We start from the raw sequence: 19,122 nt of genomic DNA, 5'->3' as shown, positions 1-19,122 counted from the left end.
TACTTAAACCTAACTAACCTAAGGACATCACACACATCCATGCCCGAGGCAGGATTCGAACCTGCGACCGTAGCAGTCGCGCGGTTCCGGACTGCGCGCCTAGAACCGCTAGACCACCGCGGCCGGCTTTCCTTTTTTCATGTGTTTTCCGTTGTTCCTTAGTTGCTTCTATATACTTGGGCGGTCCACATATCAGAAAACACCAGAGCTCATGTCTGCACTGTAAATTCAAATTTAAATGTGGGCTTCCAAAAAATGGGGATATTTGAAACCAGACAAGGGTAATAAAGTAAAATTCATAATGTGAATTATTTTTGGTTGCTGCAAATCCTCCCATCGCCCGAACACACAAACACATACAGATGAAATCCGTTAGACAACATTTACTTACAGTATGAATGCGCTTATTTGAAACTTCCTGTAAGATTAAAAGTGTGTGCCGGATCGGCACTCGAATCTGGGACCTTTGCCTTTCGCGGGAAAGTTCTCTACCAACTTTTTTCATTCTACCTATCTGTTTCTCCGTCATTTTTCGTCGTCGGGTCTGTGCGGATGTCACATGAAACCTCTCAAATTATAGCGGTGAAAACTTCACTCCGTTTTATTAGTACAGTAGGTTTCCAATCCCTTCACCGAACACGCTGACCTACCTTGACGAATAAGGATTGAGCTATGCAAGCACGAATCACGACCCGCCCTCACAGCGTTGGACTCTTGGGAGAATGGATATTGCGGAAGCATGGCTTAGCTACAGCCTGGGGTATTGTTTCCAGAATGAATTTTCACTAGGCAGCGCTGTGTGCACTTATTTGAAACTTTCTGGCAGATAAGGCAGAGGTCTCAGCTTCGAGACCTGGTCCGGGACACATTTTTTATGCGCCAGGAAGTTTCAACACTTATTTACCGTACGTAGCATTGGCGCCAGCTCCTAAACCATCGGCATGAAGCTGCGGCAGATGAAGTCACCTTTCCTGTTGTCTGCTGCAAGCCCTTGGATGACGTAGGCGATGGACGCTTACGTCATTCACCTTGGAACGCACGGGCAGACGTGCTCACTCATCTTCTGAGTCCTCGAAGAAGCGGCAAAACCCGGAGCTAATGGTTTGCTTATCTTTCAACTGAGGCGCTACAGTGTTTGAAAGGCGTAAGCAGTATTTGTTACTTACTTACGTTTTAAATCAGTACACTTGTTCTACTATTGCAAGTTTCTCATATAACGTTCTCCTGAACGAAATGAAACTCGGCAATGATCGATATTGAACACTACCACGAAGACCTTGTAAAAGTAGCTGACACCCCGAGAGCGATGCAGTCGCTGGATATTTTCAACTTTCGGCTGGACGCAATTTTGGTGGTAAGAGTCTGTCAAGTAAATCTGTTTTGTAGCTTTTAAGGACAGAGATCGAACACTGTATATTCATTGGAGGATATATGCAGTATTTGTTAGTCGACTCCAGTTTACGTAAGGAAAACTTGTGAAGAGTTGCGCAGTGTTTAATTGCACAAGTAAATTCGGCAAAAGAACCAACACTTTCATTGGTAAGCAGATATTTTTTAGATGTTTGTATGTTAATGCAGCTGTCTGACAATTGTGTCTACAGTGTGATAATATAACAACGTGCCTTTAATTGCAAGTTTCCTGTTTCAATTCAACAGCTTTCAGAAAAATGATTAATGACTGACAGGAGACAAGGTTTCCGACAGACAGAAAACCAACTGCAATCTACAGAACATTTCGAAGGATGTTGTTTCATTGCGAACTATGTAAATTGGAGAGGGCTGAAAGATGTTGTTGTTCCACGTATTGTACATTTAAGGCAGTTTGTAAATTATTTTTGGACCGTTCACCGTACACCACGTCCGGAATTGTGGGGCCTCTGTATGACATAATGAATAAACAGAGCCTTTTTCAAGAGCAACAGAAGTTGGTGGTCAGCCTTTTGTAGCAGAGTCCCACCAAAAATGTGAGACATTTCACAGCTAATTTTCTTGCACTACGAAGTAGGATATTACGTAATTCCGAAGAGACCACGGTAGGAGTACTCAAAAGATTTTCTTTGAGTCGATTTTGGGTCTCTTCGACGTCGAGGTCATAAATTGACGTAACGCTAGCTCAGCAGTAAAATGACAAGGAAGACTCCGGCCTTGTTATTGAGCAACGAAGACAGCCTGGCATTCATTGCGGCTGATTTAAGGAAATCACAAAGGTTGGGTGATCCGCATACAGAGTGCTTGATGGGGTTGAAAACTTAATGAATTGTTCTTCATACTTCTCTTTCGAGCCACTGTCCGACTCGTCCCGGTAGCCTCGCGTGTTTACATGATCGCTTCCGCGACGGGACAGTAGGCCGCATCGAATCCGCCCGACAGATTATCGTCTAGTGGTCGATGTGCCGGCCAGCCTCATTGTGGCTTTAGGCAGTAGACGAATACCGGGTTGGTTCCCATGATCCGCCTCAAATACACGCTACGCAGACATTTAAAACACTTTGTCACACTTGCTCTCAGAATTTACTCTGTGCACAGACAGATTGGGAACATCGCTATTGTCCTTAGTTGTATAGGAGACTGATGACCTTCGCTGCTGGTCTCAAGCACTTACTCAACATCAGCAACCACTTTCCCACTGCGTTGGCTCCACAGCCGGGTTACGTGCTATAGGGTCTTGCCATGTTGAACATCAAATTACAATCCCGTCGTCATGTTAAAAACTAAATCGGTAATATCTACTCTCGGTTTCCCAGACTGTTTACTTATAGAAACAATTACGTTAGGTTTCAATCTTCATTACACTCAGATGGTTCAAATGGCTCTGACCACTATGAGACTTAACTTCTTTGGTCATCAGGCCCCTAGAACTTAGAACTACTTAAACCTAACTAACCTAAAGACATCACACACATCCATGCGCGAGGCAGGATTCGAACCTGCGACCGTAGCGCCTAGAACCACTCGGTCACTCCGGCCGCGGGCCACTCAGATGGTGCCGGCCGGAGTGCCCGAGCGGCTCTCAGCGCTACAGTCTGGAGCCGCGCCACAGCTACGGTCGCACGTTCGAATCCTGCCTCGGGCATGGATGTGTGTGATGTCCCTAGGTTAGTTAGGTTTAAGTAGTTCTAAGTTCTAGAGGACTGATGACCTCAGAAGTTAAGTCCCATAGTGCTCAGAGCCATTTGAACACTCAGATGGATTTAGTAATATAAAAATAATTCCGGCAGACATTTGCGTGTCATGATCTTCGTTTAACACGGTCAGAAGTTTTACATGTAATACATTTCTGTCATAAATTCATGGCCTCGAAAACTTACATTTCCAGTTACGCAAATAGCATTCCGTTTATGAGTGTTGCAAGTAGTTCTATGAAACACGCCACTGCAAATAACAATTTTTTTTTCGTACGAACTGTGTATTCGCTCGTAACTATTTTCGAACCTAATACAATCTTCAGGCGGGGGCATATATTTCTTATGTAAACTACATATTGCGTCTCATACAGGAATAAAATAAAAAAAGACAACAAAGAAGCCTTCTGCGCACCATTCTGCGATACTGGCAAGTGACAATGTGTAACGCTTTTTGAAGCACCCTTTCTTTGAATGTAAATTGCACGAGGAACGTGCAGAGGATTGGCAAAAATATGAAAACACCCAAAACACTACACATTACCACGCCTAAGTAGGAAGTCGTTGGCATTCAAAAGAGCTTCTAGTCCTATCGGAATGGATAAACACAGGTCTTGTATGGTTTTCAAGGGAATCGTATCCCATTCTTCCTGCAAAATAGTGGAAAGTTCTGGCAACGATGATGAACGTGAATACCGATTACGTACCTTTCTCTCCAATGTGGACCACAAAGGCTCAACAGTGTTGAGATCCGGTGACTATGGTGGCCAGGGAAGATGGGCAATTCACCCTCGTTCTCACAGAACCAATGTTGGACGATGCGAGCTGTGTAAACAGGGGTCATGTCGTCTTGTACACAGCATCACTATAGGGGAACAAACGTTGTACTATAAGTTGGACCGGATCAGCCAAAATAGTCACATGATCCTTGGCATTAATGGGACCTTACAGAGTTCCCACAAGGGCTCGTGGAATAACCCGATGTGGCTACTAAATCATCACCAAAACCTCTCCACGTTTCACCTTTGAGATGTAAAGTCGGGCAGAAGTTGGCAACAATGTGCAACAGGACCCATCTGACCAAATGGTTTTCTTCCGTTGCTCCTTACACCAGGTTTTATGACTTCGGCACCATGTTTTCCGGTTTGCTTTACTGATGAGTGGTTTTGGAATTCCAGCTCGCCCTGAAATTCAATGCTTATGGTGCTCCCTTCGTGTTGTTTTGGTGCGACATTCAGGTCTGCAGTGACTTTTGCAATCAATTACCGTCGTCACGCTCACTCAACTCACTTTAGTCCGCTTTCCATGTATGCGGCCTGAATGTCCAGAATGCCTTTGCAGCTGCGTGGTAATCGTGGCGAATTGTAAATTGAAGGGACCCGGGTTCGATTCCCGTCCCCCTCAGAGGGGTTTTTTTTCCGGCTCAAGGACTGGATGTTGTGTTTTCCTTACATTCGTATTGTCATAACTGACATTCCACTGTTCAGATGGCTATATGGGCACGTCCCGAAAGCCAATAAATGAAAAAAAATCTTCGGAATAGTGCCTCTTCAAACACCAAACACTTCGGCTACTTTGGTTACGAAAGCACCCAACATACGATTACCAACAATTTGAACACGTTCGAATTCACTTGGCTCCGACATAACGCACTCACATCTACACAGAACACTGTTCTGACCGCGAAAGACAGTTGCAACGTATCGAGGACACTGCACAAGTGCCGTTCGTGCTCAAATACATGCTGGCACAGTAGCTCAGCGTGTACGGTCAGAGGGTTTGCTGCTCTCTGTAATAAAATTAAAGAAAACTGAGTGTAAGGATTAAGGATGATCTTGAACGGCTGTTATGGGACGTCCGCAACGAACAATAACGAACAAAATGAGATCAGGAAATAAAATAAATAAATAAAAGAAAGAGAGCCACCAGCAGGCTTGGCTAGCATCTGCATTTATGTTCACATTTTGTCTAACCCCTGTACAATGCCGCATGGGTATACAGTGAAACCCGAAACCAGTTGGGATAAATAAAGCACTCATTCGACGGAACTCCGCCACTTTCTAAGTTTTTCAGACATCGTGAAAGGATAAAATATTTGTTTCGTAAATCCTGTTTCTGGTTCGAATGGTTCAAATGGCTCTGAGCACTATGGACTTAACATCTGAGGTCATCAGTCCCCTAGAACTTAGAACTGCTTAAACCTAGCTAACCTAAAGACATCACACACATCCATGCCCGACGCAGGATTCGAATCTGCGACCGTAGCAGTCGCGCGGTTCCGGACTACAGCGCCTAGAACCGCATGGCCACCGCGGCCGGCTCCTGTTTCTGCAAAACACAAATTGTTGTTCCTATCTTTTTCCCAGTCAGCCGGCAGCTGTGGCCGAGCGGTTCTAGGCGCTTCAGTCCGAAACCGCGCTGCTGCTACGGTCGCAGGTTCGAATCCTGCCTCGAGCATGGATGTGTGTAATGTCCTTAGGTTAGTTAGGTTTAAGTAGTTCTAAGTCTAGCGGACTGATGACCTCAAAGTCCCATAATGTTTAGAGCCATTTGAACCATTTTTTTCCTCCCTTCAGAATATTTCGGGATTTACGTGTAATATTCTATGGGTTTTACTCTGTTTATTGATGCATGTCATATTCTGAATTTATAAGATGACCTTTGGCGTACTGTATGGATTGACAACATGTGTTTTACTGCCACTAGAGCCTCCAGTGGTGTGCTGTCTGTCATATTTTGTGAACGATGTTCCCTCGCACCATTATCTACTCGACTGTTAACTTCGTTTCATGGGTATACGGGGAGGGGGGGTTAGGCATATAGTTTTAACCACCACCTCGAAAAAAAAATTAAGTTATTGAATTATTTGTGTGTTTGTTTGCAGGTACATGTGAGCAGTCGTGATAAACATTGAAATTCTGCGCCATAGCACCGTAGCTATCCGCTTGAGGAGCAGAAACGAAGCAGTACAGCACGTTGGTAAGGAACGGCAACGTGAGGTAATCCGTTTTCGGTAGCGGCGGAAAAGTTGCAGCTGTGTCAAGAACAAACAGCTAAAATGAGTACGGTACAACAGGCGTTCGGCAGGCCCATGAGATAGACAGGTATTGGCTAGAGCCCCAACTTTGAGGATTTGGCAACATTTACCTCGTAGGTGGTTGACCTATTTCCGCAACTTTTTACAGTTATTTCTTATAAAATATTTGATATTGCATGTATGAAGTGTACAGAACAGTAATACTGGTACAGAGATATTTGGAACACCCTTTTTATATGACAGAAAACTCGAAATGTAATATTAAACGGCCGGCCGGGTAGACGAGCGGTTCTAAGCGCTACAGTCTGGAGCCGCGCGACCGCTACGGTCGTAGGTTCGAATCCTGCCTCGGGCGTGGATGTGTGTGATGTCCTTCGGTTAGTTAGGTTTAAGTAGTTCTAAGTTCTAGGGGACTGATGACCTGAGAAGTTAAGTACCATAGTGCAAAGAGTCATTTTTTTGTTTTTTGTTTTTGAAGGTTGTGTTACTTGTGCAAGTTCCCTCCCAAAGGCCAATTCTCTATAAAAATATCTTAATTATGACTTGTCTTACCGGCCTACATAAGAAATGGGGATTGTGTATGTATGGGTATGGTAATGACATGTAAATATATCACAAATATTTCTCTCTCCACTTTTTTGGAAATTTGTGTTAAGTTCCTATGGGACGAAACTGCTGAGGTCATTGGTCCCTAGGCTTACACACTACTTAAACTAACTAACACTAAGGACAACACGCACACCCATACCCGAAGGAGGACTCGAACTTCCCACGGGGGGAGCCGTGCGAACCGTGGCAAGGCGCCCTAGACCCTGTGGCTACTCCTTGCGGTCCCCTCCACTTTGCTAATTGCGAAAATATCTCAGGAATTGAAAATTCTTGAGATGAAGTGCTACAGCATAGTTTTAGACTAGGGGTGTATACAGCTTGTTTTATGTTTATAACTACTACCATGTATTACTAACGTATATTTGCAGTAGACTATTGAGCGCCAAGTTCTGGTTACCAGTTGTCTCTCCAGCAATTTATGGTCCATCCCCATCAAGACGCAAGTCGCCGAAGTGGCGTCACCTCGAAAGACTTGCTACCAGGCGAACGGTCAATGCGACGGGAGGCCCTAGCCACACGGCATTATTTATGGCCCATCTTGTTATTCCTTCGGGGTCACTTGGAAATCTGAACATGTGAAAACCATTTTTCCAATGGTTAGTGCAGTTCACAGATGAGCAGCCACCCATATTTACAACGAATTCTTCAATACATATAATTAGAAATCTCCACTAGCATCTTGACTCATATGTAAACAAGTAAGAATATCCTTTACTTTGTGGAAAACATGACAGCAAGTTCATCTCAGATTATAGGAGTCTTAGCCGTGGCGCGCACGTCACAGCACTTGACATTTTAGAGTGCCAGCTGCCGTCGCCGGTGGAAAGGGAGTAACTATTTCAGCCAAGTTTAATAACTGACAGTGCGTTTAAATACACGCAAGCTCTCGATAGCACACGACTATGTTAAGACCTTTAGTGGGTACCTTTTCAATTATATTCTGATTTCCCTTGGACCTTGCACGGAGCCGAGCATTCGCGAAGTGTAGCGGACAATCACACTAGTGTGACGTCACAATTTAGCTTCGAGACCAGTATTTCTCGTGGACACCGGCAATGCATATCAATCTGTTACAACAACCTTTATATGGCATTCACATTCGTTGGCTTCGCCAACGATTTCAACCGAACGCAAGCTGTGTCGTACTCATTTTACCCAAACATGTGTCAAGCCAGTCCAGATCACTAGTTTTGCCAGCTGTATTGGCCTGACACAGCTACAAAATTTCCGCTGCTGCCAAAACCGAATTACGGATCGATACCCGTTTTATCAAAAGGCTGCGCCATTTTTATCTGGACTACAGACGTGTATTTGCAAAGAAACGAGCAAATAATTACGTAACTGCACTTCTTGACGGCGATAATTAAAACCTTACGACCACCGTTCGTGCAATAAGAAGCACACCATGAGCAGTGGCGGAGCTCTTTAGAGGTTTTCAAGGCTTATCGTAACCGAAAATTTGAAAAAAAAATGTCCAATTAGAGATAGAATACAACAATACGTTGAAAACAGTTTAAAGTTTTCTAGTATGTTACTGCGATTTCATTCGATCGAGTTGGGAGTTCACTAGGTTATGCACGCTATCCAGTTAAACAGTTCATATCAGGCTTCTACGTGGCAGCCTACAGGGCGCCAGGGAATCCCGTGTGTCGTAAGAGTGCTTTAAGAAAACTTGCTTTAGTCGTATAATTTGTGAGTGCAGGTGGTTAACTCATTGCACAGTGAGATTACCAAAGTCATAGCATACCTCCTAGTACTTTGTCGGACTTCCTTAAGCGCGGAGTAATGTAGCAACGCCGGCCGTAGTGGCCGAGCGGTTCTAGGCGCTACAGTCTGGAACTGCGCTACCGCTACGGTCGCAGGTTCGAATCCTGCATCTGGCATGGATGTGTGTGATGTCCTTAGGTTAGTTAGGTTTAAGTAGTTCTAAGTTCTAAGGGACTGATGACCTCAGAAGTTAAGTCCCATAGTGCGTTTACAAAGGAATATTTGTATGTGTTGGCTATTTTTATGCACATCTTCAACACAAAATTGCATGGGAAGCTCTAACCAGAAATTTCGCAGTGAAATAAGTGTTAGTGAGCGTGCCTTCCTGTCCAATCAGATGTTATCTTATGGGATCTTAAAAAATGGTTCAAATGGCTCTGAGCACTAAGCGACTTATCTTCTGAGGTCATCAGTCGCCTAGAACTTAGAACTAATTAAACCTAACTAACCTAAGGACATCACACACATCCATGCCCAAGGCAGGACTCGAACCTGCGACCGCAGCGGTCGCTCGGCTCCAGACTGTAGCGCCCAGAACCGCACGGCCACTCCGGCCGGCTATGGGATCTTAGATAACGCGTTACTGCAAATTGAAATGCATTTTATACATCTTTAAAATATTCGGTTTATAGAATTGCATTACAAGAACCAGTCTGGAAATTATAAATCAAATTTCCCAACAATGAAACTGAATGGCCTTCTCACAACTTACCCATTCTTCAACAAAGGACATTCTAGGCGCTGCAGTCCGGAACCGCGTGACCGCTACGGTCGCAGGTTCGCATCCTGCCTGGGGCATGGATGTGTGTGATGTCCTTATGTTAGTTAGGTTTAAGTAGTTCTAAGTTCTAGGGAACTGATGACCTAAGATGTTAAGTCCCATAGTGCTCAGAGCCATTTGAACCATTTTTCAACAAAGGACAATTGGGAAATGCGTTAGAAAACATTTACATTGACAAACAAATATTTATCGCCTGAACACTTTCTTAAATTCATTATGGACAGTGATCTTCAAAATATTTATAACTACGTTAACCAGATTGATCCTCACATTCTCTGTCGTTACAGTTTCTTATGAAAGAAGAATAAAAAATTGGCTTAGAAATTCAATGACAAATGATAGGTGACGTTCTCTCTGCACAATTGTCATAGAAAAAAACTGGTTAAACAACTTAGAAATGATCAGAACTTTTAAAGACAATGTGACTTAAAGCTTTGCTACCAAGAAGAATCGACGGGTGCATCTCCTGTATAAAAATATATTAGGTAAGCCTACCCACAATTAGTCCATTAGCTTCGCCACTGCAAATGACATATTCATTTGAAACTGCGTCGCCATATTCTGCAGCAGCTGTTAAATCAACTATTATTGGTTTCTACGTCATAAGCTTACTGCAATTAATTGAAGAGAATATTACACCAGACGCGTTTCGCTTTTATTTATAAAGCATCTTCCTCGGTCATTCTGCAAATATGGATGCATATGTTTGTATATTTTTGGTTGTTATAGATTAAAAGCAGTATTTTGTCTATAAAGTTGGCATACAACTTACTTACGGTGTTTTTGCCTCTTGTTCACCTATTCTGGAAACCACTGCTTCTTCGAGTTCGTTAGCGGAGGTCGATGTCGAAAGAAAATTCGTTACACATATACACTTGGGAGTGTTTGCCTTTTTGCATTTCTCTTACGTTACAGTCCGCAGCTCGTGGTCTATCTAGCTCTGCTGCTCTGGATCAAGGGGTTCCGAGTTCGATTCCCAGTCGTGTTAGGGATTTTCTCTGCCTGAGAACTGGGTGTTTGCGTTGTCTTCATCATTTCATCATTATTCGTGAAGGTGGCTACATTGGACTATGTAAACATTGGGACTTTGTACGGGCGCTGATGACCGCGCATTTGAGCGCCCTGCAAAACCAAAACATCATCATCATCATCATCATCTTACGTTACATTGGCGTTATTTACACTTCAACCTAGTGTTGGAAACACCACTACAGTTTTATGTGGTTTCACTCAGTTCAGTTACAGTTTTTTTATGTTTGTGCTTTTGCTTTTCGTGTAGTTTGTGAGCGCTGCCAACCTGTGTGTGTGTGTGTGTGTGTGTGTGTGTGTGTGTGCGTTTTGTAAATTCCACGCCAACTTTATTAACAAAATACTATTTTAACCAAAAAAACAAAAATGTACACACAATGTATCCATATTTGCACAATCACCAGAGAAGATGCTCTATAAACAAAAGCGAAACACGTCTGGTGTAATACCCTCTCTGATTAACTGTATTAAGCTTTATACTGTTTCGCTACTAACTTAAATGAGACGCTCTACGAGCTATAGTGAGGTACACAGAAGATGGTGCATAAGTACCGAATTATGTCTATATGAGAAACAGAGAAAGGAAAATATACAATAGTTTCAGAGGCAAGATTTATAGACAACAAATTTGTTTCGCAATGACGGATCCAATGTTGAGCGTCACCATTACGTATAAAATAAAGCAAAATAACCAGAAGGCGTTGGTTCCCTTCACGAGTTTACCGAAACGGAAATCGAGATATATGAAATTTTTGTTGAGCGCAGTGGGCATCGTACTACGGCTGTGACGTGATCCTGAGCTGCGGTAAAGACAAGGCTGCGCAAGGCCGTGAGTCAGTGAGGGTCTTCGTCGGAATGGTTCGCTGCGAGCGGGGTGGGGAGCTGCAGGGGCGGAAGACGTGACGTCACAGGCGGACGCGGCGCCGGCCGCAGCAGCGGCTCCGCTGCAGCCAGTACACGACGAACGTCCTGCTGAGAGGCGCACGCCGCTCCTACACGAACCCACCGACGCAGCTCGCCCCGACACTCCACCACCGCATGTCGAACGCCTACTCCGGTGAGCTCACGCTGAGGCTGCGCGTCTGGAGACTTCAATGCATGTGACTAACAGCAACACCACGAGTTAACAGTTTATTCTTCACAAATTGCATGCGTCGAACTACGACCTGTAATCCGTTTCCTTTTTCTCCTTGCTTCTTGGGACTACGAGGGAAAATGTGAAATGTGCGCGCAGTTTTCTTTTATGTTTTGTTCTCGATCAATTCACGAAGACAAAAGTGTTTATATGATCTAGAAAGTTGAGGGCTTTGCACTTAAAGCGTATCGAATATACTACTATTCTCCGAGGAAGATAGTGCCAGTGAAATTTTCTACACTTGCTGTTATTCTCTCTTTCTGAAATATTTTTCAATGGTCAGAATCTGAGAATGAACTCCGGAATTCGTAATGACATGAGCTACGAATTTCGACTTGTTAAATTTATTTTACTTGTTTACTCGTGGAATGTCTAGTTTCATCACTGTGGGTTCACTTTGATCTACGTCTCAACACTGCAACTCACTATGCGGTGCATGCCAAACAGAACTTTTTTTTTAACAGCGTCTTATATTCAGCTTCTATTCACCGAAGGAGGGGCGGAAGAATGACGGCTGTGTGTGAGCTGTTCATCTGAACCTCTGCTACGAGATTTATCTATAGAGTGTTCTCCCTGAAAACAAGTCCCTCGAATTTCTTGAGTGGGATTACGCAGTACATTAGACGTCTGTCTCCAAATGGATACTGCTTCAGATTTTTCAGCTTTTCTATTACTCTCTCCTGTGAGTGAAACAAGCGTCACACATCCAAGTAAAGCTAAGCATGCTGTGGAATGAAATTTGTTGTATTACTGCGCTGTGATGCGAACTTACAAGTAAGATTATAGTTTAACGTCCAGTCAACCGTGAGGTCATTAGACACGCAGCAGAAGCTCGGATTAGGAGAGGATGGGAAAGAAAATCGACCCTGCCCTTTTCAAAGGAATAATTCCGGCATTTGCCTGGTCCTGTTTAGGGAAATTACGGAAAACCTAAATCTTGATTGCCACTCAGGATTTGAACCGCCCTTCTCTCGAATGCGAATCCAGTGTGCTAAACACTGCGCCATCTCGTGCGGTGAGCTTACAAGCAAGAAAAGCTTCTCTCAAGACAATCCGAGGCAGCCTTCCGGCAGACCATCGTAAGAGGAGACAGTAGCAGTGACGCCGAGAGATATACAGGCAGATTTCCTGTTGGCAGCTGGCAAACTTAGCCCCTGAATGACAGCGACAGTTTGAGGTTACGATCTTTTATGGTCAGTTTGTGGTTATGGGCACAGACAAGAGATAAGCTTTGTAGGGCATGTGCAGCAGCATATGTTGGAGCTGTAGTGCTTATGAGTTACTATTCGTAACTAAACGATCACGTTAGGATTGTTTTCTCAGTTGGTATTCATCACCATCTTTACACACATCTCTAATGGGAACGACATAACTACTGTCAACAAGAACCGTCCAACTGTGCTGTTTAAAGATAAATAAGCTAAATACATTATGTGTACAAATAATGTATTTAGCTTATTATTGTAAGCTAAATTATTATTATAAGCTAAATACATTATTCGTGCAGAGTAACGAATATTTTTAGGGTGTTGCAATCTTTAAACAAGTCTCTTCCATTTAAAACATCTGACAGACGAATCTGACATTTTATAAAGATTACTAGCTGAGTACCGGCATGGCCCGTGTACGTATTTATTCCAATCTTCTATTAGTCCATCTGCTTCTCCCCCTCTGTCCACCTTCTCATTCCCCCTCTACCCATCTCCTCCTCCTCCCCTCTAATTACATCTCTTCTTCCACCTCTCTTTGTCCATCTCATCCTGTCCCCCTCCCCCTCTCTGTCCATCTCTTCCTCCTCTTATCCCTGGACATCTCCTCCTCTTTCCTTTCTCTATCCAGCTCCTCCTCTCCCCCCTCTCTCCCCATCTCCTACTCTTCCCTTTCTCTGTCCATCTCCTCCTGACCCCTCTCGGTCCACGTTATCACGCTCATCCCAAAAGGATGCGGCCGGTTCTTACGCCCACAGTATTGCTTTCCATATTGTGTGGGATCCTGCCCACTCGTCTAATATAGGGTGCCTAGGAAGCTGTTTTATCGCAACATTGAAGCAGATCTTATTGTTGGAGTTTATTACAGTAAATTAATTAGACAATACTTAACTTTGCCTTTTTTTTAAATGAAGTGTCGCAAGCAATTGGCGACATGCAAACAATCAATGTCCTTCGATGTATACAATTTCCATGCAAGCAAAACAGAAGTCACGACTAAAGAGTTAGGATGACAGCTCGTCTTCTAGTGCGGCCGAGGATAGCTGGAGCGACGCTTATATTCTCTTCGTATAGGTGCTGCTCCTGTTGCGGTGTCGTCGTAGTCAGTGTTCTATTGGCTGACATCGTCTCACAGCCTTCTAGTATCTTTCGTTCCAGGCCGACGTGCCGGCGCTTAATGTTACGTTGAAATAGTTCCAGGGGTTTAGGATGAACGTTTAACTTGAAGCTTTGTCCACTTACGCATATGTCAAATATATTTCACATACATTTTAACATTTCATACGTATTTGTACACATATTTCTCCTGTATGTTTAGCGAATTTCGCCCAGCACTTTCATTTTCTCGCAGCTCAGTGTTTATGACGTCGTGTCTCCTAAAAGATGTGCTGTAAAACGCCGCAATTTTGCAGGTATATCCAGTGGAATATGTGGCTACTGTCTCCGAAGTGTGTTGTGAATAGCTTTAGAAGTAAGCAAGTAATGAATTAAAACGTCATGCTTAATGCGGTAGTCTTACTGCATGAACAGCGAAAACGTAGTAAGCTATAAACTTTTTTTCCTTTCATTATTTTGTGGAGGTCATCAGTAGTTTTGTAAAGATTTGAAATTATGTGTAAATGTTGTTGCAATCTTGTATGCATTCTCATTCTCAAATAGAGATTACTGAAGAATGGGTATTCGTGCATCGTGGGCTACACTGATTTTTCACCCACGCTCACACTCTCAGCGCTTTGAGGAGTAGGTGGTTCTTACCTTCACATCGATGATTTCCAGACAGTAAGTGATACGTGTACCAAGTTTGGTTTAAATCGGCACAATGCTTTAAGAGGAGACGTGGAACATACATACATGCATTCATGCGTATATACATTTTAATAATATGTATAGACAACAACAACAACAACATTATACAGATTTAAAGAGCAGTTTACATCTATACAAACATTGGACAATTAATGGAGTCTTGAAATAAAAAAATAGCCACTTGAGGTTTTCTTTACGATTTGCACATTTACACTGATCAGCTAGAAAATTGTGACCACCTACGTAATAGCCGGTTTGTACACCTTTGTCACGGATAACAGCGGCGACGTGTCGTGGCAGTGAGGCCTTGGTAGTTTGCTGGAGCGAGTTGGCACCACATAAGCACACAAAAGTCACCTAATTCCCGTAAAGTCTGGCAAGGGGGCCATGCTCTGACGCTACGTTCTATCACATCCCAGATGTATTCGATCGAGTTCAGATCTGGCGAGTTGGGGGGGGGGGGGGGGGGGGGCAAGCACATCAATTGGAACAGCCACTGTGTTCCTCGAACTACTTCATCACATTCCTGGCCTTGTGACATGGCGAATTACCTTGTTGAAAAATGCCACTGCCATCGAGAAACATGATCGTCCTGAAGGCGTGCAAACAGTGTAAGATAATTATTGGCTGCCATGGTGCCTTGCACGAGCCTCACTCGATCAATGAATAAACACAGAGCATAACGGAGCCACAACCAGCTTGTCTCTGTCCCGCCGTACTGGTATCAAGGGGCTGTTCCACTGGAAGACGACGGATTCTTGCCCTCTCATCGACATCATGAAGAAGGTATTAGGATTCATTACACTATGCAACGCTCTGGCACTGCCCCAACGTCCAGTGTCGATGATCACGTGCTCGTTTGAGTCTTAGCTGTCGATGACATGGTGTTAACATTGACTCACGCATTGACACATGCATGGGTCGTCGGCTGCGAGGGTCCGTCGTTAGGAGTGTTCGATGCACTGTGTGTTCAGACACTTGTACTCCGACCAGCATTAAAGTCTGATGCTGGTTTTGCTACAATCCGTCGCCTATCCTGTTTTACCAGTCTGCCGAACGCACGACGTCCGACAGCTGTCATGAGGAGTGGCCGCCAAACCTTAAGACGTCTGGATGTGGTTTCAGCTTGGTTTGGCCTCGCGTTGAAGACACTCACCACAACACTCCTCCAACACACGACAATTCGTGCGGTTTCCGATATGCTCGTGCCGAGCCTCCGGGCCATCACAATCTGCCCTCGATTCCGCGCCTTCCCCCATTCTACACACGGACAGCACGCTCACTGATACTACATACACCGTGCGTGTGTCTGACTAGCAGCCATTCCTCGCCAGGTGACGCTGCTATCGCCTGGACGGGTTTATATCAATAGTAGATCGGTGGTCATAATGTCCTCACATATCAGTGTATGTAAATGAGAAGTGGTTTTCTGCTGTCCATTTGTAAATTAAAACGTCGTCTGTTTTGACTGAAATCTAAGAAAAATGTACTAACTTCTCCAGTGAACAGCAGACAGCAGTTTCGGCTAGCTGCATGGACGTTTTTAAAATGTCCTACTAATTATGTTCATATATGCTCTGCAGCTCGTGCAATGTGACTATGAACTTCCACATCATAAAATGAAGGCGCTATGTAAGACTTTGAGCGCCATTTATGCTCACTACATATGAAAGAAAACCATGAAGGGAATAATTTTCAAACGATATTAGGATAAAAATCATGTCATTATTTCCGCAAACGACTTTTCTATAAGACGACCCACAAATACACTCCTGGAAATTGAAATAAGAACACCGTGAATTCATTGTCCCAGGAAGGGGAAACTTTATTGACACATTCCTGAGGTCAGATACATCACATGATCACACTGACAGAACCACAGGCACATAGACACAGGCAACAGAGCATGCACAATGTCGGCACTAGTACAGTGTATATCCACCTTTCGCAGCAATGCAGGCTGCTATTCTCCCATGGAGACGATCGTAGAGATGCTGGATGTAGTCCTGTGGAACGGCTTGCAATGCCATTTCCACCTGGCGCCTCAGTTGGACCAGCGTTCGTGCTGGACGTGCAGACCGCGTGAGACGACGCTTCATCCGGTCCCAAACATGCTCAATGGGGGACAGATCCGGAGATCTTGCTGGCCAGGGTAGTTGACTTACACCTTCTAGAGCACGTTGGGTGGCACTGGATACATGCGGACGTGCATTGTCCTGTTGGAACAGCAAGTTCCCTTGCCGGTCTAGGAATGGTAGAACGATGGGTTCGATGACGGTTTGGATGTACCGTGCACTATTCAGTGTCCCCTCGACGATCACCAGAGGTGTACGGCCAATGTAGGAGATCGCTCCCCACACCATGATGTCGGGTGTTGGCCCTGTGTGCCTCGGTCGTATGCAGTCCTGATTGTGGCGCTCACCTGCAAGGCGCCAAACACGCATACGACCATCATTGGCACCAAGGCAGAAACGACTCTCATCGCTGAAGACGACACGTCTCCATTCGTCCCTCCATTCACGCCTGTCGCGACACCACTGGAGGCGGGCTGCACGATGTTGGGGCGTGAGCGGAAGACGGCCTAACGGTGTGCGGGACCGTAGCCCAGCTTCATGGAGACGGTTGCGAATGGTCCTCGCCGATACCCCAGGAGCAACAGTGTCCCTAATTTGCTGGGAAGTGGCGGTGCGGTCCCCTACGGCACTTCGTAGGATCCTACGTGCATCCGTGCGTCGCTGCGGTCCGGTCCCAGGTCGACGGGCACGTGCACCTTCCGCCGACTACTGGCGACAACATCGATGTACTGTGGAGTCCTCACGCACCACGTGTTGAGCAATACGGCGGTACGTCCACCCGGCCTCCCGCATGCCCACTATACGCCCTCGCTCAAAGTCCGTCAGCTGCACATACGGTTCACGTCCACTCTGTCGCGGCATGCTTACCAGTGTTAAAGACTGCGATGGAGCTCCGTATGCCACGGCAAACTGGCTGACACTGACGGCGGCGGTGCACAAATGCTGCGCAGCTAGCGCCATTCGACGGCCAACACCGCGGTTCCTGGTCTTTCCGCTGTGCCGTGCGTGTGATCATTGCTTGTACAGCCCTCTCACAGTGTCCGGAGCAAGTATGGTGGGTCTGACACACCGGTGTCAATGTGTTCTTTTTTCCATTTCCAGGAGTGTAGAAAGTATATTTTGTCCGGTTAACTGCAAAATTTCTTTCACTGACTGTGATGTATGAACAAAAGTTTGTATGTGGGATATTAGCTACAGCGTTCGAAACATTTCAGACCATACGCTATATGTTTCCTAATTTAGAGTAATACAGCTGAAGCAGTACTTTTACTGTCGGTTTTAGACAAATAAATGCTTAAAAGAACCCATCCTACTAATTTTCATCCACTAAGATCAAGTTTCCCAATTCCCACAAACAGAAAAAAATATTGAAGAAGAAGCTTATAATATATTCGTTCAAGTTGCTCGCTCATAAACACGGTGTAGGGTGACTATGGGTCTTGATGACTTCATAATCAATTTACTTTTCGTTATGACGACGAGCGTTCAATACGTATTGCACCACACTTTTTATTTGAAATCAGGCTGGTTTTATTCAGGATTCCAGTAAATCATATTATTGCCCACTCTTTTGGGTACAAAGCCATGTTTTCCAATGTAATCTCCGTTCAATGCCTTACGCCGCCTTATTGGGAGGGACTGTATGCCGGTATGGTGTGTGTGTGTGTGTGTGTGTGTGTGTGTGTGTGTGTGTGTGTGTATGTATGTATGTATGTCAGCACTACCAAAGAGAGACGTTCAGTTGAGCAGCGGTCACCTCGACTGAGAGTGTCCACACTTCCCAACACTGCAGGAGCCACAGCTATGTGCAGCTGACCGGCATGCGGGAGATCGGGTAGGTTTGCACGATATTGTTGTGATGATGAAAGACCCCTCGCCCAACTACTCGCCGTGCTTTTGTTCACTGCCAGGTCTCCGTATACATTCTGCAAGCGCCTGTGAATATCTGCGAAGCTTTGGTATTCCGCGAAATGAAACTCAATGACAGCTCTCTGCTTCGAACGCATCTCCGTTGCAGACGCCATTTTGAAGGTTACTTATAGCGCCGCCACGTATCACAGATCCGTTAGGCTACAGAGGCTGAAGCGCGAATATTCCACTATGTTCCACAACAAATTTCGCTTTTTTTTGCTAAGGAAATTGGTCGATAAAAATGTGTGTTGTATTACTTACTGAACGCCGCTCGTATTTATTACCATTTCAACAAAGTGAGGGTACAAGTAGCGCAAAACCAACACAAAAGGAATAAAATACTATCACATATTCTTTACTCCCGCAGGCCTAGCCGACTGTGATGACTGAAAAACTGAAAGCTTGTGGACTGCAGGTGTGATGTTTGTGTTGCTGACGATGACGAAAGAGAAGGTTCAGAGTGTAACTCTGTGCTGGCATGTAGTCTACTGCATTCGAATTACACTAAGTGGGCAGTGGAACGTAAAGTTGATACCCGCCAGTCACATGTCCTCACTCCGTAGAATGGGGAGGAAAGACTTTGAAATTTTCCCCAGCAAATTAGTGCAAAGTCTGGTGATTGATCGGAAAATTTATGATAAG

The 19,122-nt window shown here is 44.7% G+C and overlaps 1 protein-coding gene across 1 annotated transcript in view; it reads left to right on the top strand.

The window, feature by feature from the left end:
• Window positions 1-1,046: 1,046 nt before the first annotated feature.
• LOC126298022 (cuticlin-4) overlaps window positions 1,047-19,122 on the top strand; it is a 253,797-nt gene continuing 235,721 nt past the window's right edge. Inside the window, exons 1-3 of the mRNA XM_049989344.1 lie at window positions 1,047-1,144; window positions 6,007-6,101; window positions 11,111-11,402. Of these exons, the coding sequence (XP_049845301.1) occupies window positions 11,384-11,402 (19 nt within the window). The 5' untranslated portion in view covers window positions 1,047-1,144; window positions 6,007-6,101; window positions 11,111-11,383. The remainder of the gene's footprint in view (window positions 1,145-6,006; window positions 6,102-11,110; window positions 11,403-19,122) is intronic.

This window comes from Schistocerca gregaria, chromosome X (genome assembly GCF_023897955.1).
Source record: "Schistocerca gregaria isolate iqSchGreg1 chromosome X, iqSchGreg1.2, whole genome shotgun sequence".
Classification (NCBI taxonomy): domain Eukaryota; kingdom Metazoa; phylum Arthropoda; class Insecta; order Orthoptera; family Acrididae; genus Schistocerca; species Schistocerca gregaria.
Note: the sequence above shows the minus strand (reverse complement) of the source record. Positions and strands in the feature narration are given on the sequence as shown.